At 47.8% G+C, this 23,093-nt stretch overlaps 10 protein-coding genes across 10 annotated transcripts; 3 read left to right on the top strand and 7 right to left on the bottom strand.

Moving 5' to 3' along the window:
- Window positions 1–66: 66 nt before the first annotated feature.
- DFJ58DRAFT_874485 (DHS-like NAD/FAD-binding domain-containing protein) lies at window positions 67–2,935 on the bottom strand (the record flags this gene model as incomplete). Its single annotated transcript, XM_041394396.1, has 17 exons — window positions 67–414; window positions 473–645; window positions 707–748; window positions 804–829; window positions 880–1,012; window positions 1,069–1,419; window positions 1,487–1,559; window positions 1,612–1,623; window positions 1,678–1,684; window positions 1,739–1,773; window positions 1,821–1,890; window positions 1,943–1,969; window positions 2,021–2,124; window positions 2,190–2,257; window positions 2,311–2,393; window positions 2,444–2,503; window positions 2,590–2,935. 17 exons carry the CDS (start codon window positions 2,933–2,935, stop codon window positions 255–257), a joined length of 1,770 nt encoding a protein of 589 aa, XP_041245699.1. The 3' UTR covers window positions 67–254.
- Window positions 2,936–3,240: 305 nt separating this feature from the next.
- DFJ58DRAFT_905547 (uncharacterized protein) lies at window positions 3,241–4,730 on the top strand (the record flags this gene model as incomplete). The annotated part of the gene is made up of 4 exons (XM_041394965.1): window positions 3,241–3,266; window positions 3,331–3,690; window positions 3,846–4,134; window positions 4,185–4,730. The coding sequence occupies 4 exons, from the start codon at window positions 3,241–3,243 to the stop codon at window positions 4,728–4,730; spliced, it is 1,221 nt and encodes a 406-aa protein (XP_041245698.1).
- A 452-nt stretch (window positions 4,731–5,182) lies between these two features.
- Window positions 5,183–6,128, top strand: DFJ58DRAFT_726064 (uncharacterized protein; the record flags this gene model as incomplete). Its single annotated transcript, XM_041385321.1, has 2 exons — window positions 5,183–5,582; window positions 5,626–6,128. 2 exons carry the CDS (start codon window positions 5,183–5,185, stop codon window positions 6,126–6,128), a joined length of 903 nt encoding a protein of 300 aa, XP_041245697.1.
- Window positions 6,129–7,321: 1,193 nt separating this feature from the next.
- Window positions 7,322–10,258, bottom strand: DFJ58DRAFT_274600 (major facilitator superfamily domain-containing protein). The gene is made up of 17 exons (XM_041379608.1): window positions 10,202–10,258; window positions 9,577–10,100; window positions 9,418–9,517; window positions 9,224–9,366; window positions 9,104–9,174; window positions 8,937–9,047; window positions 8,754–8,882; window positions 8,517–8,701; window positions 8,431–8,468; window positions 8,338–8,381; window positions 8,207–8,281; window positions 8,100–8,153; window positions 7,905–8,046; window positions 7,788–7,846; window positions 7,683–7,729; window positions 7,518–7,636; window positions 7,322–7,467 (listed from the first exon to the last, which is right to left on the bottom strand). The coding sequence occupies exons 2-17, from the start codon at window positions 9,823–9,825 to the stop codon at window positions 7,360–7,362; spliced, it is 1,674 nt and encodes a 557-aa protein (XP_041245696.1). The 5' UTR covers window positions 9,826–10,100; window positions 10,202–10,258; the 3' UTR covers window positions 7,322–7,359.
- On the bottom strand, window positions 10,084–11,061 carry DFJ58DRAFT_274603 (zf-DNL-domain-containing protein). Its single transcript, XM_041379609.1, has 3 exons — window positions 10,668–11,061; window positions 10,202–10,609; window positions 10,084–10,100 (listed from the first exon to the last, which is right to left on the bottom strand). The coding sequence occupies exons 1-2, from the start codon at window positions 11,021–11,023 to the stop codon at window positions 10,444–10,446; spliced, it is 522 nt and encodes a 173-aa protein (XP_041245695.1). The 5' UTR covers window positions 11,024–11,061; the 3' UTR covers window positions 10,084–10,100; window positions 10,202–10,443.
- Window positions 11,062–11,400: 339 nt separating this feature from the next.
- Window positions 11,401–12,156, bottom strand: DFJ58DRAFT_839966 (uncharacterized protein; the record flags this gene model as incomplete). Its single annotated transcript, XM_041392562.1, has 5 exons — window positions 11,401–11,487; window positions 11,581–11,642; window positions 11,810–11,841; window positions 11,969–11,981; window positions 12,024–12,156. 5 exons carry the CDS (start codon window positions 12,154–12,156, stop codon window positions 11,401–11,403), a joined length of 327 nt encoding a protein of 108 aa, XP_041245694.1.
- Window positions 12,157–13,013: 857 nt separating this feature from the next.
- Window positions 13,014–14,359, top strand: DFJ58DRAFT_874460 (uncharacterized protein; the record flags this gene model as incomplete). The annotated part of the gene is made up of 5 exons (XM_041394395.1): window positions 13,014–13,093; window positions 13,141–13,153; window positions 13,247–13,304; window positions 13,682–13,838; window positions 13,885–14,359. The coding sequence occupies 5 exons, from the start codon at window positions 13,014–13,016 to the stop codon at window positions 14,132–14,134; spliced, it is 558 nt and encodes a 185-aa protein (XP_041245693.1). The 3' UTR covers window positions 14,135–14,359.
- DFJ58DRAFT_874456 (flavin reductase like domain-containing protein) lies at window positions 13,947–15,125 on the bottom strand (the record flags this gene model as incomplete). Its single annotated transcript, XM_041394394.1, has 2 exons — window positions 13,947–14,537; window positions 14,563–15,125. 2 exons carry the CDS (start codon window positions 15,123–15,125, stop codon window positions 14,339–14,341), a joined length of 762 nt encoding a protein of 253 aa, XP_041245692.1. The 3' UTR covers window positions 13,947–14,338.
- A 553-nt stretch (window positions 15,126–15,678) lies between these two features.
- On the bottom strand, window positions 15,679–17,745 carry DFJ58DRAFT_701266 (FAD dependent oxidoreductase; the record flags this gene model as incomplete). Its single annotated transcript, XM_041383597.1, has 11 exons — window positions 17,537–17,745; window positions 17,380–17,483; window positions 17,294–17,329; window positions 17,008–17,236; window positions 16,819–16,949; window positions 16,746–16,763; window positions 16,642–16,692; window positions 16,465–16,590; window positions 16,255–16,412; window positions 16,131–16,203; window positions 15,679–16,080 (listed from the first exon to the last, which is right to left on the bottom strand). The coding sequence occupies exons 1-11, from the start codon at window positions 17,679–17,681 to the stop codon at window positions 15,679–15,681; spliced, it is 1,473 nt and encodes a 490-aa protein (XP_041245691.1). The 5' UTR covers window positions 17,682–17,745.
- Window positions 17,746–21,165: 3,420 nt separating this feature from the next.
- DFJ58DRAFT_778929 (uncharacterized protein) lies at window positions 21,166–23,079 on the bottom strand. Its single transcript, XM_041389666.1, has 6 exons — window positions 22,980–23,079; window positions 22,476–22,927; window positions 22,185–22,422; window positions 21,565–22,122; window positions 21,458–21,524; window positions 21,166–21,403 (listed from the first exon to the last, which is right to left on the bottom strand). Exons 1-6 carry the CDS (start codon window positions 23,055–23,057, stop codon window positions 21,321–21,323), a joined length of 1,476 nt encoding a protein of 491 aa, XP_041245690.1. The 5' UTR covers window positions 23,058–23,079; the 3' UTR covers window positions 21,166–21,320.
- Between the last annotated feature and the right edge of the window lie 14 nt (window positions 23,080–23,093).

The raw sequence follows: 23,093 nt of genomic DNA, 5'->3' as shown, positions 1-23,093 counted from the left end.
ATCATATCTGCTAGCCAGTCACGTATTGGTATCCTTAAATGACTTTATTTTTCGAGGCAAGCGTTCGTATCGAGCGCTAGATTCTCTAGCGGTTCGACGCTTCCTATCATCGCGAAAAATATGACCTAGTACGCATCTGAATATCACAAGCTTAGAGTTTTATATATATAAAGTACATCAAGTTCGTGATCTCCGCAACATCCATGTCCGTTTACCAGAAGCAAAGCACGTCGAAGGACGCCGGTGTTATAGTGTCAGCCTAACCGAGTCCGCGACTTCTTTACCTCTGGACCCTCTTTCGGGACTCGACTTTGCGTTGTACGCGATTCGGATCCCGCATTTTCTTCCAAGAACTTTTCCTCGATATCCCGCACCCATTTGCCCCCTTCGGCTCCTTCAAACAGCCATACGTGGCTAGATCAAGACTCGATCAAGCAACGCGCAAGGATCACTATATAATTTGACAACACACCTCTTCGCAACACGAATAGGCTCCGTTTTGCCCATCATTTCACCTGAGGTGCGCTTTGCTGGTCTCGCTAGTGACGGAACCTCGAGACGCTTCTCCACTGGCGGTGGCAACTCCCACGAAAGCTGCTCGCAGAGGTGTTGAACAATGTCATCTGCATTACCAAGAAGGACGATCTAATCGTTGCGAACAGGTGGTTAGTGCTATTAATATCCCAAGTGAGGTCTGTAAACGAACATCAGGGTTAATATGTCGGACAGGAGTTTTGTTGATCAGAATCTACCGCGACACTTGGCTCAGAGAACGAACAGCACGCTGATAATAAGACACTGACCTGAGGAACAGAATGCGGAAGATGCGCTGCCAAAGATCAGCTGCTTGTATTAGAATCGTATGCATTTTCAACTTACACAGAATCTCGGATACAGGTGAGACCTTCAGTGAGGTTCCGATGACGATTAACAAGTCAACTTTATCTCGATCGTCCTCGAGAGCGTGCTCAAAGTCATCCGCGAGCTTCTCTCCAAAGAAAGTGATGTCCGGCTGGGCACTCACGTCATCGAGAACTCGCATAAACAGAACAACAGGAGAAAACTGACCTTCATCACGCCAACTGGTATTGCCTCTTCCTCTTCATCACTCCCCTCTTCCCATTCCTTCCTACCTCGCTTCTTGGCCTTTTTCTTGAAAGCAGCCTGACGGACTTCCTCCGCTTCCTTTTTGGCCTCCAAGCACACAGTACAGAACGGGACACGATGTTCCATGATATCTTTTTCAATTTCTGTCCCTGGTGTACGCCGTCTGCATTGGATGCACGTAGCAGTTGCGAATGATCCATGGCACTGCAATACGCGAGTAATTCCGGTGAGTGTTTCTAGTGTGTCAATGTTCTGGGTGTAGTTCTGGTGATGACTTTCGTCAACTTTGGGCGAGGAGAGGGAATGACAAGACTTGCCCGGAGAAGCTGTTGATAACCTTCGTGAGGTTCATTAACCCTATGGAAAACATGCCACCTACCTTGCCTCTATCTTCTATAGCTTTGATGAATCGGTGACAAGGAGAAGGTATAAAATTAGACGGATATATCTGGCTGTAATTGTCGCATCAGTTGAAGCATTATCTTTCAGGGTCGGAGCAACAACCTCGCAAATGAGCTTGATGGCTACAATATCAGCCTGGGTCAGGTATCATAGAACATCGATACTTACTAGAACACTGTGTAAAGCGAATCCGAGTTAACGACGCCTCACAGAAGATAAAATCTCTCACCGGCAGGGTTTTCTCTAAAATAGTGTATATCGAACCTAACAGGTGTCAGATTAGGAGTATATAGAATAGCTGATCATCTTACATCTGTTGAGGGTCATCAAGGTCATAGGTCCCCCGTTCCTTCAGCGTCGCGTACAAACCATTATGCGACCCTAAACAACCCCCGATGATAACGCGTTTAAAGTGCAAAAAGGAGTCACACACTGAAGTCCGGAATACCACATGAGACGCCTATACACAGATTCAGTGATGCAGTCCTAATCGAGGGGGTAAAAGACAGACTAATGCCAGCACCGGTGAGCACAACCACACGTTTTGAGGCTTGTATTAGGGAAACCGCGTCCGCAAGGGTATTATACTGAGGCAGTTTTTCCCTGAGATGAAGCCTTATGTATGAAATATTCGGATCATCGTTAGCAATGCTCAAGAAGGGCTATGAAGTTTTACCCACTCCTTAGACATCGCGACCCGCAGAAAATAGAGCATCGTTTGAGGTTGTTTATTCCGCAATTCGGGGCACTATAGTTCAAGTTAACGAGTTCCATTGTATGTAGATGAAACGACTGGGCTACCAAGGAAATCCCAAAAGCGAAAAGAAGTTTCACTATCGGGATATTTTGAGTGATGACATATTCTCTGACGAAGGAACTCATTCCTGTTGGAATTGAGCCTATAACTTTCGTGTTTGTGATGACGTAGGCTTACCGTGTTCTTTCAAGTGATGCATCATCTTTCGGGTTTCTTCCTTCGACCATGCTCCATCTGCTAAGGTAGAAGTGACATCAGCTCAAGGACACGCTTCATTGACAAGAAGTTCCGTGGACTGCACTCCCATATTTGAAAATACCTACCTTCCCGTTTCAGTCGTTCGATGACCTCGGTTTCCACTTCGAGATCGTCCAGGTCGCCACTCCCCTCTATAGCACTGTGCTGCTCATGCGCAGGGAGAGCCAGACTTTCTGAGTCTAAGTCTTCATCAAGGTCGCTCTCCTGGATTTCCTCTTCTCCATCTCCGTCTTCCAAACCTTCGAGTAGGTCCTCGATTGTATCTGGGTCCGCGTCCACATCCTCCGCAGCATCTATGAAGGCTCTCAACTGAAGGGCATATAGTGCGCTATATGCCTTTGGTTTTCCATTATTTTCTGCGGCGGTTTCATGAACGTTGGAAACATTAGGTTGCCCATTAGATGTGCGCATTTGTGAAAGAGGATGGAGGTGTATCTATAAAAGTAAACCCAGTTAGTCTTACCCTCCATTCTGTATAGTTCAGCCAACGAGTATACTTTGAGGTGTACTTAGCTAGGTCTTCCACAAATTACAACGCCTCCTGAGCCGGTTGCAAGGCTCAAGCGCGAGCCCTCGCAGAGTCGCCACTGTTGTTCAAAGTCGAAACTGCAATTCATTATCATGCATTTCACGTGATCACCAATTTAACGTGCACGTGACACCCCTGATACTATAGATATGGCCGCTTCTCTCCTTGACACTTTCTTCAAACAACGATGTCTTTAAGTTGTGACACGACCTCGTCGGAGAGCCCTGACTTCGAAGACGATTTTCGATGAGGATGATCTTGACTCGTTGATTCCTAGCTCACCAAGTGCATACACCCATACTTTCACCTCGCCAGCTCCAGAGCAACGCGAGAGCCAACCCAAGGACATCCTTGCAGCAGATCAAAATACAATCACTCACGTAAAGACACCTCAACTTCCGATCGAGGTCGTCGATTATATCGCTTCTTTCTTGTTCGACTCTTGCCCGTCTGGCTGCTTCTTCCATATCCATTCGTTCTCTCTGGTTTGTTCTCAGTTTAGACACGTCGCTCTGCGTCATTATTTTTCTTCCATTCGCGTCTCGTCTGCAAAGCAACTTGCTGCATATACAAATTTTCACTTCTCATTGGTTTCCCGCAATGCCCTGTGTGACAGTGTTGGATTCGACTACGTCAAGTCTGTTTGCTCGTATATATGCTCTCTCACACTAACCAGCGAAACTTGACAGAACACTTATAGCACCATCGCACGCTCTTGGAAGCAGCATCGTGGAACCCATCTCTCTATAGGAACCTGAAACATCTGATGATATCTTTCTCATCAGACGGAAGACAATCCCAGACAACCCGACTCAAGCGCATCTTCTCCCCACTAGCAATCACCCCTAATCCCGCGGTTTCCCTCCTCAAGCTGACGTCTCTCACAATGACAAAACTCTGGAGAATTGACGTACCTTTGCTGAAAATTGTTGCATCTACATTCCCTTCTATAAAGATCCTTCATCTCAGTTGCTCGGAACAGCTAGACGTCTCCTGCTGCTGGGCTTGCTTTGAAGAAAGCTCAACTGCAGTTGTGCACTCGCCAATTCCGAATTACTTCAATGACATCACGAAATTGACGGTATGATGAGCTGTATCACTTCATTTTCAACAAAATCCGATGCTTGACAGGACAACTTCGCGGAATCACTGGAACCACTAACCCAGCTGACTGATCTTCACCTTGGTATCTTTCTTTCAGACGAGGAAATGGTGGAAAAGCACATCGAGCACTACGACACTCCATTTGCCTTCGACCACACGCTCCGAACAGCGTTCAGTCCCAAAGCTGCATCTCCACCCACCGGAAACATCCTCAGTCAACTAGAAACTGAGACTACCGCTGGACTCATATCCTATTCAGTAGACCAAGATGACAAAAAAGAAGAGTCTCACTCCGGAGCCTGTACCGAAGATCTGCCTTTTCCTCACGGCCCAGAGCTCTGCCGTACATGCAAGCTCATCGGATCCGCCTCCAAGGTACGCACACGAGAGCTGGAGGCAAGTCTCGTGCTCGCAAGGAAAATCAAGACATTACGCACGGTCGGCTGGAGTTCGTTCTTCGCATCCCAGGTCTTCGAGCCAGACGACAACAAGGTCGGCGATTGGCGTAGGAGGACTACGGCCTACATTCTACGCGCGAATGGGAGGGTGCGGGTGCGTAGGAGACCCTGGTAACGCAATCGGATGAGTAAATGTTTCATACCAGACCATGGAAGCATTGTAGCAGTCATTCCGTCTATGAAATGTTCCCTGTTCTGTTACGATGTATTGTATGCAATTGATGCTGCCGTTTACGATCCCAGTCATTCAAAAGCTTTAAGTTGTACGTTGAGTAACACAAGGATAGTATCATCAAATAGAAAGTAGGGAATCAGAGGGGCTCGGAACAATGGGCTCATGGATTGTGCCACTCGGAGGTAGTTCATCACATGGAGTGTGGTCAAGTCCACAGCTTAGACTGATTGTCAAATATAGGACCACAACACCCACTGTGACCATTTAGTCGCCGAGAAAATTATAAAAACTCCCTGACCCCCGCGTCCCCATCGTACCGCATTGCGCAAACAACTCCCAAGTGGCTCTGAAAGAATCACTCCCTCTCACCTATCCTTTACTTATACTCCATTATGACGACCGCTATTACAAAAAACAACCCAAAGGCAGCAGAATTTGCTCGGCTCTTCGAATTATTTGACCGTATTGCGACACGGCGCGCTAGGGGGTCGACGGAACTAGCGATCACGATGGACGATATCCAATCAGTTCCTGCCGAATTCGCACCAGTCCTAAATGATTTGTCTGCTGTTCTTTCGTTACGCGCTCAACGCGACCAAGAGCGCCTCCGCAAGCCAACAGGACGCCCCCGCCGCAACACTGTCGGTGTCGCTCCCACGATGCAGAATGGCATCGACGTAGCGGAGGATATGGGGAGCCCTACATTTCCCCTTGAGGAGCATCATCCGTTTACATTCAAGCTTATGCTCCACAAATTATACAACGCCGACGAATGGGCCGAGAAGGTGAAGAGTGCTGTGGAAGCATCAAAGGAGCAGTTTAAAACCCCTGGCAGAGAGGATGCAGAAGGTGATGAAGGAGGGCACAGGGAAGGAACGAGTAGGAAGGAACATCGCGCGGGCTAGGAGTCAGTCCGTGATAAACCCGAAGTCCAAGGGGAAGGCGCATTCCCGAGAACAAGTTCCCGCATCGCCAGCACGTGCGAATGACTTCAGCCGAGTGTTGAAGAAACGCTGCGTTGGGAGGCGCAAATCTATCAGTGGGCCACTTGCTGGGGGTGTATGGGTTTACGATGCAGCTATATCCGCTATCGAGTTGGATGGTGGTCGCCCATCCCTGGAAATCACGATCTCAAAGTCCAAAGACATCTTGATCAATACCAGCGTTCGCTCTCGTCACCAGTCTCTCGCTGGACTGGAGGGTATTCAGGATCGGGACACGACGCGTAGGAAGATCAGAATTGCAGTGCCCTTGGCGCGAGACGATGCACAGGGCACTCCAGCCCTCGACAAACAGACCCATCCACGCAGTCGCCGGCCAGGCAACATTATAAGATAACCTTCTCGCAGGATCACTTCCGCACGCGGCCCGACTGTCGATGATAACTGACGCTGGATCGTCAGGTCACCACATGAAACGACCTCTTAACGCGCAATAGTTTGGTTCGGAGTAAATGTCTCGTATTCTGGACACTCACGATTCAGTTTGTACATCATACGGCTTCAAGTTAACCATCACGTACATCGACTGTTCCTTAGTACATACCCCATACTTCCACTGTAGTTCATCACACTTTTCATCATCTCGATCACCGTGACGGTTCTGAGAGGTCGAGATTCGAGTGCCAACGGATGCTTGCAATGTTACCTTCACAAGACCAACCTGCAGAGCAATTATGATGACCAGGCTTGCCTGCGCGTCTGTTATGATCTCCATGCTCTCAATTGAGATGTCTATGATGGTTGGACTTGGACGTTGAACGTTGAACATCGAGTTTCTATAATGATATCCGCTGAAAGTCCTATCTAGTCCTATGATGTAGTAGGATCTCGGAGCCCACCAAGTTGCCAAGTAGCTGAAGATAATCTGGAAAACTAAAATCAGGCAAAACATCAAAATTGAGAGTCGCCTTGCAAAGTCGCGAAAAATTAGGCTCAATGTATAAAGTTATTCTGGCCAGCTGAACAGCAAAGAGCGCTCGGAGAAATAAATAAAAAGCAGAAGGCAGCAGATGGGTTGGAACATGCTGACCAGCATGGAGCGACTCGGAGCACTGAACAGTGCGGAAGACAACTGACAGAGGCCGCGGCCCACGTGACATAATTCTGACCGCACTTGCTAGCAGTGAGCACAGCGGCACGGAAATTCATTTTCCTTCGAACATTTATCGTGTTTTCAGTACATCTTACCAATCGACATGTCGAGTGTTGTGCAGAAAATAAACAAGAGATGGAATTTGGCCAATGAAAAAGTACTAACAGTAACTAAGATTGTAATGATATGCTATATGATATGAAATTATTTGTGACAAAGAAAACAGTCCTTCTAAACGAATGTATGAGGATAATCCTGGTCCATTGTGGAGACTACAAGTACGGGGGTGCTGAGATATTAATACTCTATGTAAATCGAGTCCAAAAAAAGACGAATGAGAGGCTTTGTTTGCACCATCGTGCATTGAGATTGAAACCACAAGTAAGGAATGTGATATAGGCTATGAATCGGAAGCCAGAGACGAGTTCCTGGGATTTAGGAAATTCAAGCTGTTCGAAATGCTCCGGGGAGGCGGTTAGACCCCATCATCCCGGCTCTCGATTGTTGGTTTTTCTTCAACCTGCATTAGTTGGCTGCACACTGTGCTGTATTTTCGAAGCGAGGGTCCGTACAAGAAAAGAACCTTCCGTGGTGAGTTAGTAATGAAATGTTAAGACGTATTAAAAAACTCACGAAAGGGACTGGAATCAGGATGACAGCGACGCCACCGAAGATAGTGTTGGCCCATTTGTATGTGAGCTTGTTGAACATCGTATCAGAGAAGAGAGGGAATCCAAAGCTACCCAGGTTACCTATGGTTGCTCAGCGCGTGCATACAAAATACGAGGAACAACGTACGAGCTAAGCCCTGACCCGCCAAAGCAGAAGACGCCATTGGACCATAACTACATGAGCAGATAATGTTTAACAGAAATTATGAGAGAGACGGTACGAGGCACTTACCAATCTGCCAAATAAACGAAAACCACCTGATATGAAACAAATGAGCAAAACATGAAGATCTAGTTAAAGTGTCTAATGAGCGTTCCGATCCTCATATACATAGAATGATAAACACACCGATAAACCGACAACAGGCCACATCCAGGAGACGCGGGGGTCTGCTGTCCACGCATAGATGAATATCGAGGTAGGCAGCAAGAGTGCAACTAAACAAGCGATGTACAGCCTTGCTTCGGGGCCTCTCTGAGACACATATTTCCTAAACAGATCAATTGGGTGCGGTGCATAATGTCACTGTTACAATCGACCTACCGGTAAAGCGCATCCTGATAGACATTGGCACAGAGTCCCAGTATACTCCCCACACTGCGGAGATGAACTGCATGAAAGGGTCAAATCCTCGACATCAGGACACTTACATGACGGTAATGAACACCAATCCACTCTGCCCAACGTTGAAGTGATATGTGTGCTTAAAAACCCCAGACACGGATCTGCTCACATTACTTAGCAGCAACTCGGGTTTTATGTAAATATCATATTTGCATACCCGATCTGGACGTAGAGCACACCGGACATGAAAAAGACCCAAATCTGTGGAGAGAACTTCAGAAACAACAAAACAACGGGAAAAGATACTGACACATATACTAGTCACGATAGGTTCAGTGAGGACAAACACTAACCACCATCAGCACCACATTGCATAACAATCATTAAATGACGTACTGATTGGCCGAGTACACGATGTTTTAATCATGGTGCTCAATTTCGGCCGTGTCTCCTCTCCCCGGACCCGGTACCGATCGTCCCCAGTTTCCTTACAGAGCTTCTTGGTGATGTGTCGGAGGATAATTTGTGATCGAGTCTCCTCCATTATAAGTAGGCTGAGAAGGAAGTAGGTTCCCTGAACGCTGCGTTGATTGTCATTTGAGCGCATCATGATTCAGAAAAAGATATACGCACATCGCTTGAATCCTCTGTATCCATCTCCATTGGAGGTGAGGGTCGAGTTCCAGCCAAGCAGAGATAATAGACCCCAGACCAGTTGTAACCATGCTCACCATGGAGAAAACAGCCATAGGCAGGCCGCGCCTAGAATATGGGGCGTAAAGTGAGCGCAAGGCTACAAAAAACGCAATCACGTACTCATGAGGCTCCCATATATCGGCAATCGTTCCACCAACTAGTATTGCACCAGTCGAGGCAAAAGCACCGCCCAAGACACGTGCGACCATAATGGTTTGAATATTATTGGAGCTGTAGTTCGTTGATTGTCAATCCAGTCCACGGGAAGCTAGAGCTGCAGCACGCACAGAGCAGCAAGCACGTTGCACATAGCCCCGAGAAACGCCGACACCAAGTAAATCGGCCTCCTTCCGACTTCCTGCGGAAATTAATAAGCGCTGATCCCCGACCTTGGAATCATTTCATACCTCGCTCAGTGAGGACGTGAACAGAGGGATAATACCAAAGCCTAGAGAATATAGACAGTATGCAACAGTTGCTTCAAAACGCGTGCAGTTTAGATCCTGCATCATAGAACCGTAACCCATGGCAAATGACGGGGTCGCAGGGGCTGAGGGTGTCGATCAGCCTGTGATATTTTGTAGAGATTGATAAGCCTTACAAGTGATCCCATTGAATGCACAAACGACTAGGGTAATGCACCATTTTCGCAGCCATGAGTAGTTGATTGGATTTTTCGGGTCTCCGCGTTGAAACTCCACCTGTCAGTATTGATGTTAATGTAGTGAACGGATGTGAGCAGAAAGGTGGTAATACTGACATAGAACGAGTCTGTGGGAGAGACTATGGTCGACGCAGCAAAAAACGAATCTGTAGGAGAGACTATTGTCGAGGCAGACTTGTGGGCATCAGGAAGGGTCTCAAAGGATAGAGTCTTCACCGGACTGATGGGCACGTTGAGCAGCGTTGCAGTGGTGGAGGGTCCGCTAGGACGCATCAAGGACATTTTTTCAGGGGCGTTATCCATGCCCATCACTGAAATTGGAGAAGAGTGTACCGCGCTGGCCATACGGAGTGGGCTCTTGTTGCTCCTTGTCCGACGACCGTTGAGAGCTTTGGCTTTTGAAGAGAACCAACACCGTCATCTTTTGTCATATTCGAAAGTGGTTTGCTTCATCTGTGAGGTTCTGGCGGGTAGGGTGCCCGTTACGTATTCGGCAAATCTATTGAGATCGCCATTAACACAACTGGATGCCGTGCTTGTTTGTTCGGTTTCGTAGTGTATACTCGGAGAAGATTTCACACAAATCCGGCTCTTCGAGGACTGTATAGCATTATGAAGCGCTAGTACACAATTTATGAGTCAACGGCGTCAACACCAATGTACGTTGATGGTGATCGGAACAATGCCGTGAAGACAAACGCACGGAAATGTAACTACTTACAGTTGTCACAGAACCACGGCAATTTTGCCGTTCGCCTGAGTCACGAACCACGTAGATGAGATCATGGATCGAATGCGAATGTTATTGTTCCAATTATTAAATGTAAAATGACGAGGATCATGCCGGGTGTGGTATTAGCAGGAATGATGTTGGTTCTCAGAAGAGGGGAGCATACTCGAGCTGTCAGCTAGAGCTGCAGAAGTGGCTTTGGGAGCATGACACACCAACTCGGAGTGCTCCATCTACTTTCTACCAGCTTCAATATCAACATATTCTACTACACCATTAGCATCCAAGGAGCCTCTTTGGACGCTTTCGCCGCGAGCGTTAAGGAGATCTTCAATATTTCTGAGTTTTCCATCCTCCGTGCTATCCTTGAACCAACCGAGATTATCCGCGATGAGATGCCTGAAGGGGAAAATATAGGTTGTGAGATTTGGCAGCGATGAGATCGATGAGCCCGCACCTATTTTTGCATCCAGGGCATTGAACGATGACAATACCACGTTCGTATGCACGCTTCGTAAAGGTGTGCGAAGAACGATGAGAGCACCCTTCCGCTGTACAGGTAAAGACGATGCCTAAGTGAGCCTCTTTGATCGGAGAATCGTCCTTAATCTGCTCCGAGGACACAGACAAATGCGAAACCGAAGACTTTGCGCAAGTCTTGGACGGGTGCAAGGACGAATTTAACCGGATAGTTCCAAGGGAAAGACAAGGCATTTGTGAAACCCTTCTAAATGCCAATTTAGTGCATGGTATAACATGGACACTGTAGGGCATAAAGATGGTGCTACGAAGAAGCCTTGACGATAACATCATGTTCTGAGACAACTCAGTGACTCCGAGTCTGAGATCTTGGTTGAGCAAACATTTCAATCTCCGCGAATGAATCCCATGATTACATTACATAATGATATAAATCATTAGAGTTTATTCTTAAGAACGACGCTCAGCGCTCGTTCTTCCAAAAACCCAAAACACTAAGCGTCAAGGGTGTATGAAAAAAACTGGGAAGCGTAGCACCACAAAACGAAATTCCAGCTCCTGACGGATTGCAAGTTCTCGAGCTTCGAGCTCGGTACTTGCAGTTACCTCAATGGAATTACTCGCTCATGATGTGCTACCGTGGCGAATATGCCACGGGAATTTACTCACCGTCCGGTGCGAATTATATGAGGCCAAGAGGAGGTATTCTGTCAATGCAGAATCGCGTATGCTTCATCCACTAGTGCTACGTTATGCTCTGGCTCCGTCTGCGCATCCGGACCAACATTGTGGAAATTCTGTACGATATAATGCTGAACCAGTATCTAGATCGGGTAGCGGTTGCAACTCTAACTTGATGGGGTAGGCTGGTCCCTGAGAGCTTGGCGTACCCTCGTGAATGTTTGGCAAGGGATGCCTGCAGTGTGCTGAATATGTGGTAACGAGCCTATTCCTGCGCGGCAACGAGCATTGAACATTCAAGCTGACTATAGGCCCGCCGCTGAAACGGTCCTGCCCGTGGCCGATTTGGAGTCAGTCCTCTTGATTATGGAGGCCCGAGGTCCAAAAAGACTCGAAGGTATACAGTCCGAATTGCAAGAATGGTTGTATTAGACATACTGTTTATTTCGGTCTGTTCTACAGCATGCTGTCTGTGGTTCTGTATAATATAGCCGCAGGGGCTTTATAAAGGAGTAAGAACTTGGAAGAAAGGCTAAAAAACTCATCCGGACCAGCATGTCAGCCGGATAAAGCACACGAACACTAACAGACGCTCACTTAATTTCGGAGCCTGAGAAAAGTGGTCAGATGCTCAAAGGTGTAAAGAACATACCATCGGAAACTTGCGTATATGGCACAAATTTGCATTTAGCGCCATAAGTCTTAGAGTTTAGCAGGTCATCGAACGACGAGTGTAATAGGTGCAGGAATAGAGCAACAAAGAGAACTAAAAGACTCATGCACATGCACCACACGTCAGCGGAATGTAGCACGTGAGCAAAAGCAACGTTAACTTCGAGTAATGTGCATGAATAAGAAATCGAACTCGATCTCGGATCCCTGAAGTGCCACACTGCCGGATCAGAGTAGAATGGAGAAGGCGCCGTGACCTTCCAGATGGTGATGGCGGAAATGATGATATATCTGCGGACAGCTTCAGTCGTATTCTATCTGAAGCCGGACAAATTGGTACTGTAAATAACCTCACCTTGAATTAGAACACCAAGGGTTCCCAGGTCAGTTCGAGAAGCTGCCTTTGGTAAACTGGTGTGGTTATGAAGGGTATGTTGAAAGGACTTGAGTACGAATGGTGACAACTGTAGGTTCCGTAAGTAGCCTGAGGAGGCATAAGTAGGTGTAAGCTCAACGTCACTGTCGGCCAGTTCCTCCGCATGAGCCGAAGTGCCATGTGGATGGTCGCTGTGATCTGCATAATCGCCATATAAATATACTTTCCATACACAGTAAAAAAAAGATGAAAAGACACGTTGGATTATGATGGCATTCAGAACATTCAAGGTAAAACCCACATGACCAACGATTAAGACAAAGACCGGTCTATCGACCGGCCGCACATCGAAGAATCTCTATAGCGAAGAGAAAAACCAAGAACGCCAGAACCGAGAGGAAACGCCACTAAAAATGCGCCCACAAGCACTACCGTGACATGAGAATTAGAGCAAATGTGACAAGAAACAGGATTGACAGAATGCTGATAATGAGGACAATGCTGAGGTTGGTAGTGATCTTTATGATGGATCCTGGATCCTGGTGGAGGTTGTGAACTGACAACTATGTGGTTGACCCGTTTCATGTCCACATCATGCCACCGAGGACCGAGGGGCTGCCTTCTCTTCGTCGCCGTGTCAAATCTGAGCTAAAGGGTACAGCATATGACAGAGGGTAGAATTGTTGGGTGCAGTGAGTGTGCAGTAAATGTATGGATACAGAATGCCTGCTTTGGTAATCATTCAATATTCAATCATTGGGTGGGAACGGACTCAAATTCTTTAGTCTCGGCTAATACGAATATGATCAAGACTTGTAATCTTGTAGACACAAGAGACTACTAAGTTGACCGGCGCCAGTGGGAACATCAGACCTTCAACTGGAGGTACGTGACTGGACTGTGCCGACTGCGCAGTAGAGGTTTGACATGCGTACTATTTCGTTCGGCTGACGCGCCGCAAATGGCTCATGACATCTCCGGTCGAGGACAACAAATACCCGATTTCTCAAGTTCAGGTTGTTCACCGCTATCTCACCGCTCACCTTCTGCTGCGACACAACACCGTGGATGCACTATTACGGACGTCGTCTCGCTCCTATGTAGGCAAGGGATCAGTGCTTCTGTCTGGAAGTCCTGACTTTCACCTGCTTTCCTCGGAATTTCAGTCATCGAGACTTACACTCCTCACTGTCACACTCGGTGGTCAAGTGATCGTGTTTTTCCGTCTTTGCTGATACACTCTTATGTGAATGCACTCGTAGTGGATCACAAGCTACGACAAGAATTAGCAGCAACACACGAGCTGCCGTTCTTGCAAATCCCATCGGCGTCCCGCTCGAAAATGCTTTTGCAGCATAAGGCTGAAGGACATCGGATGGGCCATCCTGAAAGTATGCTCGCCATTGCAAATGGTCTCAGGTGTGGGTTGAACTCGCCAGTGCTGGAACTGTGCTTCTGGGTTCAGATCTCCGTCGTGGCATTCCGGCAATGCTCTAGATTGTGATAGCGGTGCAGATGCATGCATACTGATCCCTCGCGTGGTGCATCTTCTACAATCTCTTTACCGTGCTTCCCGCATCGCCCACCATGGGTTGCCCCGCTGGGCTGGGATTGGTGGAATGCTTATTGCTCTCCCTGTAGTCGCAATTGGATTTGGGCTTGACGTTGGCTGGGCGTGGAGGATACCGCACCTTGGAATCCATGATTACAATTAGAGCACATGTATATCCGTTGTTGCTCATCCTTCATACAACATGGGTGATGCTGGGTGAATCGTTCTCATAGGCTTCCGGAGATCCATGTAATATCACGTGTTTCATTCATTCCAATGGGAGAGACCTGATGCATTGATGGATTCCGAGTTATGAGTGGCTGCCGACAACAAATCATCGATTATTGTCGAACAGCTTCAAGATAAGTCATGGGTTTGGTATCTTGCCCACGGTGGCGTAGGTTCTTTGGTGGTAGAGTAAAGGCAACGTCCGTAACCTGTCATTCTCGAATTGACCCTCTGGCTCTTGAACGTCCTCCACACGTAAAACACGTGCAATGAATAGCTCTGAAGCCAACCCACTATCACCTTCTATTTGCTGCACCTCCGTTTCCCACTCTTCCATGCTCGAATGCAACCACCGCGTATCACTCAAGGGCAACGACCCGACCGACCGCAGTGCAGGAGAGCGCGCCCAAAGCGCCTTTAATAACCGGGAGACCATCTACAGACTGCGTCCACTGCACCTCTGATTCCGAAAAGGGGTGCAGACCTGGACTGGAGAACAATCGTGCGATATGAGGTTGCGCAGCAGAGAGAATATTGACGACCATATGGGACGACATTTGCATCTGGAGATTTGATGCGTGGGCATTCAGAGCCAAAGCCATCCGTGATGGGACGCGGAGAGAGAATGCGACGAGCGGATGCGGATCGAGTGCGATGGACGTGAAAGACGACAATGTAGCGCCATGAAAGATTGACAGTGCTTTTTTTTGGCCTTGCGCGGACGAATCGCTTCGTGGCGCAGTTTCATGGTCTGGTAACGTTGACGTGACTACCGCCACGGGCTGGGCTGTCTCTCGGAGAAGCTTGCGCAGAGATTGTTTGACGAGCCCTGCTTGTGCAGACGGCGCAGAGCTATAGCTTTGGAGTAGGTTGTGGTTCAGACTATGCGTTGCACGTCTTACAGCACTCGTGCATGACTGTAGCATGCTGGGCTATAGATGAGGTAACTACTGACCAAAATATCATTAATGGTTGGGAGTTGCTGACTAATACAAAGGATTAATGGTAGTATCATACGTATTACTAGTATAGGTGTCTATCGAGGGCAGACGTTCTTGTCATATTAATGCAACAAAGTAATAAAACTGTAGGGTCTAAGGCCTGCTAGTGGGCGACTGGATGACTTCCCGTAGGCAAAGATAATGAAAGATAGAATATCATTTCATGCTTTAGGAAGGTGTGCCGCGATGCCGGGTGTCATATCGTCACCGTTTGAAATTCAACACGGATGCTCTCGGTCGAAGGACAGTGTACAAGTCTATGATTCGAAGGCCCAGAAAACACCAAGGTATCGTTACAAGTGGGTATAGTATTTAATCCAATCAGTACTCCGAGAAAGACAGGATTACAAAACAAAGGAATGGAACGGGTTGTAAAGTACTCGGCCGAAGGCCTTGTAGAACAACTGTAACGAATAAATGAGTGTCGCAAGGGTTTGGAATAATTATTGAAATGTTCCCCAGATATACAACAGTGCAGCTAGAATCTCCACCCTCCCGTGAGTGACATCACATCATCTGGGTCCACGGCACTCCTAATAGAATGCAGAGTCGACACAGCATCCCCATACATGTCCTCCAAAGCCGTGCCAGGAGGCGCACAATTAGGGTATATCAGTGCATTCGCAACGTCCTGACCAGCGTCCACGGCAAACTGCTTCATGTAGGCAGCGCTCTCTGCACCAAGCTGAAGCATTACCTCATCATCGTTCGCATCCGTCCACCCATAATACACCTGAATGAACGAGTACCCCTGTCCCGAATCCCGTGAAGAAGGGAAAGCAGACGGCGTGTCAGAGTGACTGTAGAGTGAGGGTAGGAGAGGGATGATGTCGTATGAGATCAAAAATCCGCTTGATTCCGACACCTTCTTGCCATAAAACTGGACGTTCTGGTGAGTGGTGCCCTGATCAGGTGAAAAATGCGACTCACCAGTGTTTGGTTCTTGACCATCTCTAGCATAGACGTCGTGAATTGTTCAATAGGCACCCAGTCGAACATAGCCCTGTCTCCAACTGAGCCAGCCAAACCAATTGCTGGACACCATACGACGTACCTTAGGCCCGATGAGGCATTCGTAGGTGAAGTCTGAATCAAGTCTAAATAAGTCCTCGTCGAGATGTCCTGGGCAGAATGTGAGACCGCCAGGAATTCATCGAAAATATCATCAGGGCGAGTCGGCGCATCGTAAAACAGAATGGTTAATATCGTCGTCTATCGGGAATCAGGTACTGGAATATAGTCATGTGAATAAATCGTAACACACCACCCCAGACACGTAGTCGGTTGTACTGTACAGACAGGCTTTGGGGTCGGTGACTGTCGACACAAAATTAGCTATGGCATTATTGACTGCATCCCATTGATCCGACCCGTACGCGATAAGCCCGCCCTGTAATCAATTACCATTAGGATCGTACCAATGCAGAAGTACGGTACGTACCCAGACTTGAGACTGGGTGTATGTCTTCAGGGTCACTGTGGTAACAACTCCCTGCAGCAGATCAACGTGTGCACTAACATCCGTGAAGCAACACCATCACGCACAAAATTGTTAAATCCTCCCTGAAAAAATTCACCAAAAATGAGATGCTGACTATCTCCATGTCAAGACACTTACCCGAAGGCCATAGAATAGATCTGGACTTGAAGAACTTGTGATATTCGCGACCGTGCCATTAGGCATCACAAGCTCAAACGATACGATATTGTCGACCGACAAACCGTACTGATTGCTGAGATATGAATATCCTGGTCAGAAAATAAAACGCTCAATCACCGATGTTTTTCCACGAGCAGGTGAACCTACCTCCTCCAAGGACGATGCCGCCGATCCCAACACCAGTATTCTTCCCTCCTACGACGGTCACGTTGTATTGTTGGAGTTGGGAATAGACATCATCCCAAATTAACCCCATGCCAATAGTTGCTGTCTGGGCATCCGAGTCGTATATGACTTGTGAGAATGAAAACAAAGCAATTTGAACTCCAGGGGTCGACGAAAACCCTGCATTCACTGAATGACCACCGCTTTTGACCTTTAACACAGCCGCGTGTGACGATCAAAATGCAAGCTAAATAGCTGATGGACTCACTGCAAATGGTGTCTGGTCTTCTCCCAATAATTGGAGCTGGTCTTCGTCAGTAAACATAATTAAACTTTGTATTCTATTAAACCTACAGCGATTCCAATGTCCTGAGCGTTCACAGGCTCAAAGGAACATGCAGAAGGTTGAGAGCCGGTAGTAGCCCAATGCTCGTTATCATCGATGTATTGGGGCGACCCTATGCATTGCTTAGTCCCGCTTGCGGTGATGAGTATTAATGCACTCACTCACCACTGTAATACACTTTGGACGCGGGGGAGACAGCGGCAGCGATTTTCTGGCAAGTTGCAGTATAGTCAGCCCTCCGCAGCTCTGTGGAGGCGGAGAGGCCAATGAGGCCTGAGATTACTGTAAAAGACAGGACAGGAAGGAGCATCGTCGACCTTAACGAGAGAATAAAACATCGAGTCACTTTCAGCAGGACTCTTTAAATCAGAAATTCGGAAGGCATGAGAAGGCTGCCGTATGTCGTCCGTAGCCTGAGGGAATAAACAAACTGAATTCCTCTCTGATTTGAAAGTTGTCAGTTTAGTGGCCCGGATCAGTAAAACCGCTGAAACTAACGCTTAGCTTACAACTATTTTCATATCGATAGACTAGAATCCAGAAAACTCACTTAGCCGCTTTTATTTATTATTGGAGCGACCCCAAACAGAGGCGCTCATGCTAGCTACTTTTGTAACTCGCGTAAGCCGTCGGATGTGCGTGAGCGCCGAGGCTCCTTCCCAGCCACTGCTTTGAGTGTGAGGGCGGCATACGAGGGGTGCGGCACTATCCGAAATCACGTGAAGAATTCAAACCCAGCACAACCTGAAGCAGTGGCTGGGAGGAGCCTGGTGCGCGCCGTGATTCCAAGGTCTCGTCAGAGCATTTGTACCGCCCCGCACAAGTAAGGTCAACGACTTATGCGAGTTACAAAAGTAGCTAGCATGAGCGCCTCTGTTTGATGTCACTCCAATAATAAATAAAAACGGCTAAGTGAGTTTTCTGGATTCTGCCAGTCTGTAAGCGTGTTACGAACGCTTACGACTTTGAGTTCATGGTACCCTGTGATCATTCAGACTTTTCTCGGTTCCTTCGAACGACTTCAAACCGTGAGCGAAAAAAGTCTGGGCACACGTTCCTCACGTTATATACAATGGAAAGACCCCAGACTCTGTTCAACATCTTCGCTTCAGCTTAATGTCGTGGCCGTCACCGAGCAGTGTCTAACGGTTTCAACATTCCCCCACATGTTTCCTCCCCCCCATTTTTAACTCCGTCAGTTCGATCTTCTCCTGGTCATCTCTTCGACATGTTACCGTCTTGCATTTTTAGCGCATCAGCTTTCTTTTATCGACACTTTGTAACAAGTGCAGACTTGTTAGTATATACGCACATAACATTCTAACTCTCCGAGCAGACTAGGATGTGGGCCCGCAACACAGTCGCTGTAAACATCCGTCAACAGCTTCCGCATGACTCCAGCGGCATCCCAATACCGTCATACTGGGTGATGCCTCTGCCCTCTGCGAGTAAGTGCAGTATCTCCTGCTCTGTCAGAGACAGACTCGCTAGTTCGTCAGCGAGGATGCTAGTAGAACCACTGGCGATGCACACATCAGCAGACGCGCGGTAGAGTTGTCGCACCTGCGGCGCCGGCACATGCGCAGCTATAGCATTTGTGTTAACAGAGCCTAAATACTGACATGGACAGGGAATACTGTTGCCCGCGATTCGACGACAAATAGACACATTACTGACGGTACCGCCTCGCTAGGGATGCACCACTGCTGAACTTGGAGTACCGCAATACTTAACCTTCGAAGTACGGGAAAAGCTTGAGAGGACGCGCTTTTGACGACCGAGCGGCGCAGACCATTGATATTCACGCTTCACTGGGCATTGGTCGTGATCGTCATTCCACTCATGCCTACCGTGCATCGAGAAGTATCACTCGTCAAGGTATGCATCTTCACTCACGCCATTCAATTTTTAACAGTGATCTAGCCCTATCGCAGCGCCGCCATATCACGCAAAATTCAGCGGCACAGCCTGCAGGTAACGGACACCAGGCTCAGCACTGCGGTTCCTAACATTACACCACACATCGTGATGCACTGCAGCAACCAGCGCCTCAAATAACCATACCATTCACGCCAACGCCATCCTGCACGCTTGTGAATGCCCTTCGACCAGGTATTAGAGCAGTACCGGAGCCGTGTCTGCGGCCGTGGCATACTATACACAATCATATCACTGCACTCGTGACTAGCGAATTTGACGATTCACTCATTCCACTCCACTTCGCCGATGTTCCCGTCTCACAGTTCAGTACTGTCAATGGCGCACTGTGTGGATGATGATAGCCTAGGCGCCACCCAAACCCCAGTCTACTCAACCTACAACAAGACACTCTGACCCATTTTACGGCCATGAGCAGGTTCGCGGCTGTGTGTTCTTCATTACCCATTTTTTTGCTTGTCCAAAGTACTCCCCTTCTAACTCACGAGTAAAGCTCCCCCATTTTATTGCATATGCACTTCATTGTACCAAATTCCATTCTTCCGTAACTCCAGCCGCTCTCGTCCTGCTCCAGAACTCGAGGCGCGCTTTATTTTACGGTAGCTGGACACGCGCCTTTGTGTAAGACTGATAATCCATCATATAATTGTACTCGTTGATGTGCTACTAGGCTACATGCTAGAATACAAATAACACAACATCCTAACGAAGTGTAAGTGCCACATCGACAGGAGTAACGACTTGGAAGGAGAGACGCTAAAGATGAAAAGACGGTAGCGGGGGGTTGGGGATGGCGGGAGCTGGCGTGCAGGCAGTGGGGAGTTGAGGATTATCTACTGCTCGGTGATGCGGCTGTAACATTAACTTGAAGCGAAGATGTTGAGAGTCTGGGGTCTTTTCATTGTGAATGACGTAAGGGTGTCCGGACTTTGTTTGCTCAGGGAGGCTTTGAAGTCGTTCGAAGGAACCGAGAAAGGTCTGAATGATAACAGGGTACCAGACACGTACGACCTTGCCATCCGATAGGTGGAGAGCTCGGACGCTCAGGTGAACACCGTAAGCTTTACGGAAATCAATGAAATCGATAGAATGAAGTTCTGATTAGATGCTGATAGGCCAGATTCAAGTTGTATCAGATGATCAGAAAAAGTATTCAAAAAATATTCATTGCAGACCTCCATCGAATTCGCGGCAGTTATTGTCCGATCGAACTTCAAGCCAAACACAGGGATGGATTCAATGCCACAGGTAACGTCTGTCAGCGGAATGATGGCGCCAGGTCTAAAGAGTCGACTCATTCCGTTCTGATGGATGATCCGTTTCACCCTGTACATCCCAGCGCTCGGCTCCTCATCAGGTGTGGATTTGATCTGAAAGTACTGAACGTATAAGAGAGGTGCAGCTTCGAGATAGTGAGGCAAAGTGCGGCTTTTCTTGGTGACAGGTTGAAAAATGCAACGCGCTTGTGCGATGTAGATGTCTGAGCAGATTCGTAAGTACACACACGACACCTGCAACCGATGTCTTACCGTTGTTCTCAGACGATTGGACAAGAACCGCGTCACAGTTGCCCAAAGGGAATGCATCTGAGGGAGGATATACCTGGATGACCTGACTCGGTATGACGACTCATCATGTCCTCTTTGGCATGCCCATCTGCTCTCCACACTGCAACACCCTCCTTGCAAACCTTAATATGAGGGCGTGCCTTGGAGAACGACAATCGGCGGTAGAGATGGATTTAATGACTAGCACAGTTGAACCTCATCCTGTAAATTTGACGCTGAAAAATGGTCCTAACGCCTTTACGCATAGTAGCTTGCGTCTGACCTCGGAACTGGCAGCACGATAGCGGACTGCTATGCTCGTTTATTTGGTGCTTGTTTAGACTCTATGCCAATCTACGGACGATGGGATACAGAGATTATGTGCACTCTTGGTAGAGGGGAACGCCAAGTCATCAGTATGACATGTCTACGCATGTGCAAATTGAAGAACGAGAGCAAGGAATTCACAATATAGTTATTGAACCTGCCCAAGATGCAAGCGCCATTCTCCCCGTAGTGTCCGAGACAGCGCACACTGTGATGTCATCTTTTGACCCAATGTCAGTCCTCGTCTGCGCAAAAGAATCTCATCAAGACTAACCTCGTAAGGGTATATCATGAACCACTTGGCCGTTAATCAGCCTTGGCCTTTCCGAGTCGACGTTTGCCTGCAGTGAATCATCACTCCAGACCCGGGCTTCTCCTAACTGTATTGATAACATCCGGAGGATTTGTGAATGCCACGACGGTACGGATCATGCTGGTCCGCGACCTTGCTACCCAGATCCCGCGTCTTCCGTAGTCTCCCAATGCCCAAGCTGATACAAATGTCCTCGTGTCCTGCACAATCCCAAACGGGACTGGAGGCGCCAGTGGTGGCGATAAATCTTCAGGCAGTGGCGCCGCGATAAATTGTGGCGAAGCGACTGCCATGGGACGGACTCCCAAAGGCGAGACCGACAATGACGGCAAGGCACGCACTGTCAACTTCACATGGAAATGAAATATGCCATGGAATAGATCGTTTGCAAGCGCGGATAGCCCGTAGGTTTCGGATTCATCGTCTTTGATGCACGTAGTTTTCGTGAGAGATACACGGCGATAGGTCATGGTATGTGGGAATCTGAATGTGAGTTGGGGTAGAATATCAGAACGCTCCTCAACTCCAGAAGATATATGGGAGGGGAGAGGATACGCCTCGACGGTGTGCATTCTAAAAACCAGGATATACGGCCCACATATCCGCATGGCGGTGATGCCATTCCACTATAAAGAAGATACAAATTTCGATGTTAATTGAATAAGCCATTTCATTTGACTAAGCTTACTAAATCTCCAGGATCATTAGCACGAAGAGCTATTGTAGCTTGAGCTTTGGTTCTCCAGTTCACAACTTCGAATGATAAGGCAGTGTTAGACAGCAAAGCAAACTCTAAGTCGGCATCAATCGCTCTGATAACTTGTGGTGGAAATATTGAAAATTCTCCTTGAGTGACTAGAATGGGAGGACCTAATTCCGATGAACTACCGGTATCGAGAGAGATGGTTAAAACTCTTGCAGCAACGCTAGAAAGTAACATTCATTGGAGCTAGAGGCGTATAAAGAAACGGTAACTGACAGTTCAACATGCGTCAATGCAATAGCAAGTACGGAACCAGTTGCATTCAAATGATATGCACAAGGATACCATGTTGAAGAAGCATAGGTGACGAAAACCTCTGCAGCGAAAGGTGCGAAAACATCATTGATTTTCCACAAGTTGATTTTTCCCTCAGAGCCCAAGGACAGCAAATAGTGGTCGGAGACAAAAGCTAGATATCGGACACGAGGGATTGAGTTTTCAATGTCATCTGAATCACATCGTTCCTTGACGAGAAAAGAGTCCTTCCTCGGCAGCAGCCACACCTGCTCGACGTGCATTGCAGTTTTGATAATGTGTTCCAACTCCAAAGTCGACAGTGTTGCAGTTTCCGACTCAGAAAGCGGCCGCGGGAGGATATGGGACATCCGAGGAATTAAATCGAGCCATAAGCTGCGGTCATGGGTGAATTGAGACAAGGATGTGCACGTCTGTAATGCTTGGCTTTAGCTCACGCCTGTACTCACAAAGAAAAGGGGATGCCTTGCGCAGAGAAAGTATCGTCTTCACATCCAAGAAGCTGACAATTTGAAGCTGAAGCTCGACAGGGAGATTCTGCATCTCTGCTGGGAGCTAGTAGCAGAACTGACTTGAGTG

Source organism: Suillus subalutaceus (assembly GCF_016647625.1).
Source record: "Suillus subalutaceus strain FC151 chromosome Unknown DFJ58scaffold_32, whole genome shotgun sequence".
Lineage (NCBI taxonomy): Eukaryota > Fungi > Basidiomycota > Agaricomycetes > Boletales > Suillaceae > Suillus > Suillus subalutaceus.
This window is presented reverse-complemented; position numbering and strand designations above follow the sequence as displayed.

Bases quoted from the DNA above. Each gene is read 5' to 3' on its own strand.
- DFJ58DRAFT_778929 (XM_041389666.1), bottom strand. From the start codon at position 23,057: ATGCAGAATCTCCCTGTCGAGCTTCAGCTTCAAATTGTCAGCTTCTTG. The intron at 22,928-22,979 runs GCATCCCCTTTT...CAAGCATTACAG, and splicing joins CGATACTTTCTCTGCGCAAG to ACGTGCACATCCTTGTCTCA. The intron at 21,404-21,457 runs GTTAGTCTTGAT...TTGGGTCAAAAG, and splicing joins TCATGATATACCCTTACGAG to ATGACATCACAGTGTGCGCT.
- DFJ58DRAFT_274603 (XM_041379609.1), bottom strand. From the start codon at position 11,023: ATGATGTTATCGTCAAGGCTTCTTCGTAGCACCATCTTTATGCCCTAC. The intron at 10,610-10,667 runs GTGCGGGCTCAT...TTTCCCCTTCAG, and splicing joins TGCCCTGGATGCAAAAATAG to GCATCTCATCGCGGATAATC.
- DFJ58DRAFT_274600 (XM_041379608.1), bottom strand. From the start codon at position 9,825: ATGGCCAGCGCGGTACACTCTTCTCCAATTTCAGTGATGGGCATGGAT. The intron at 8,047-8,099 runs GTAGGTCGATTG...TGATCTGTTTAG, and splicing joins TATCAGGATGCGCTTTACCG to GAAATATGTGTCTCAGAGAG. The intron at 7,847-7,904 runs GTGTGTTTATCA...CACTTTAACTAG, and splicing joins GGCCTGTTGTCGGTTTATCG to ATCTTCATGTTTTGCTCATT.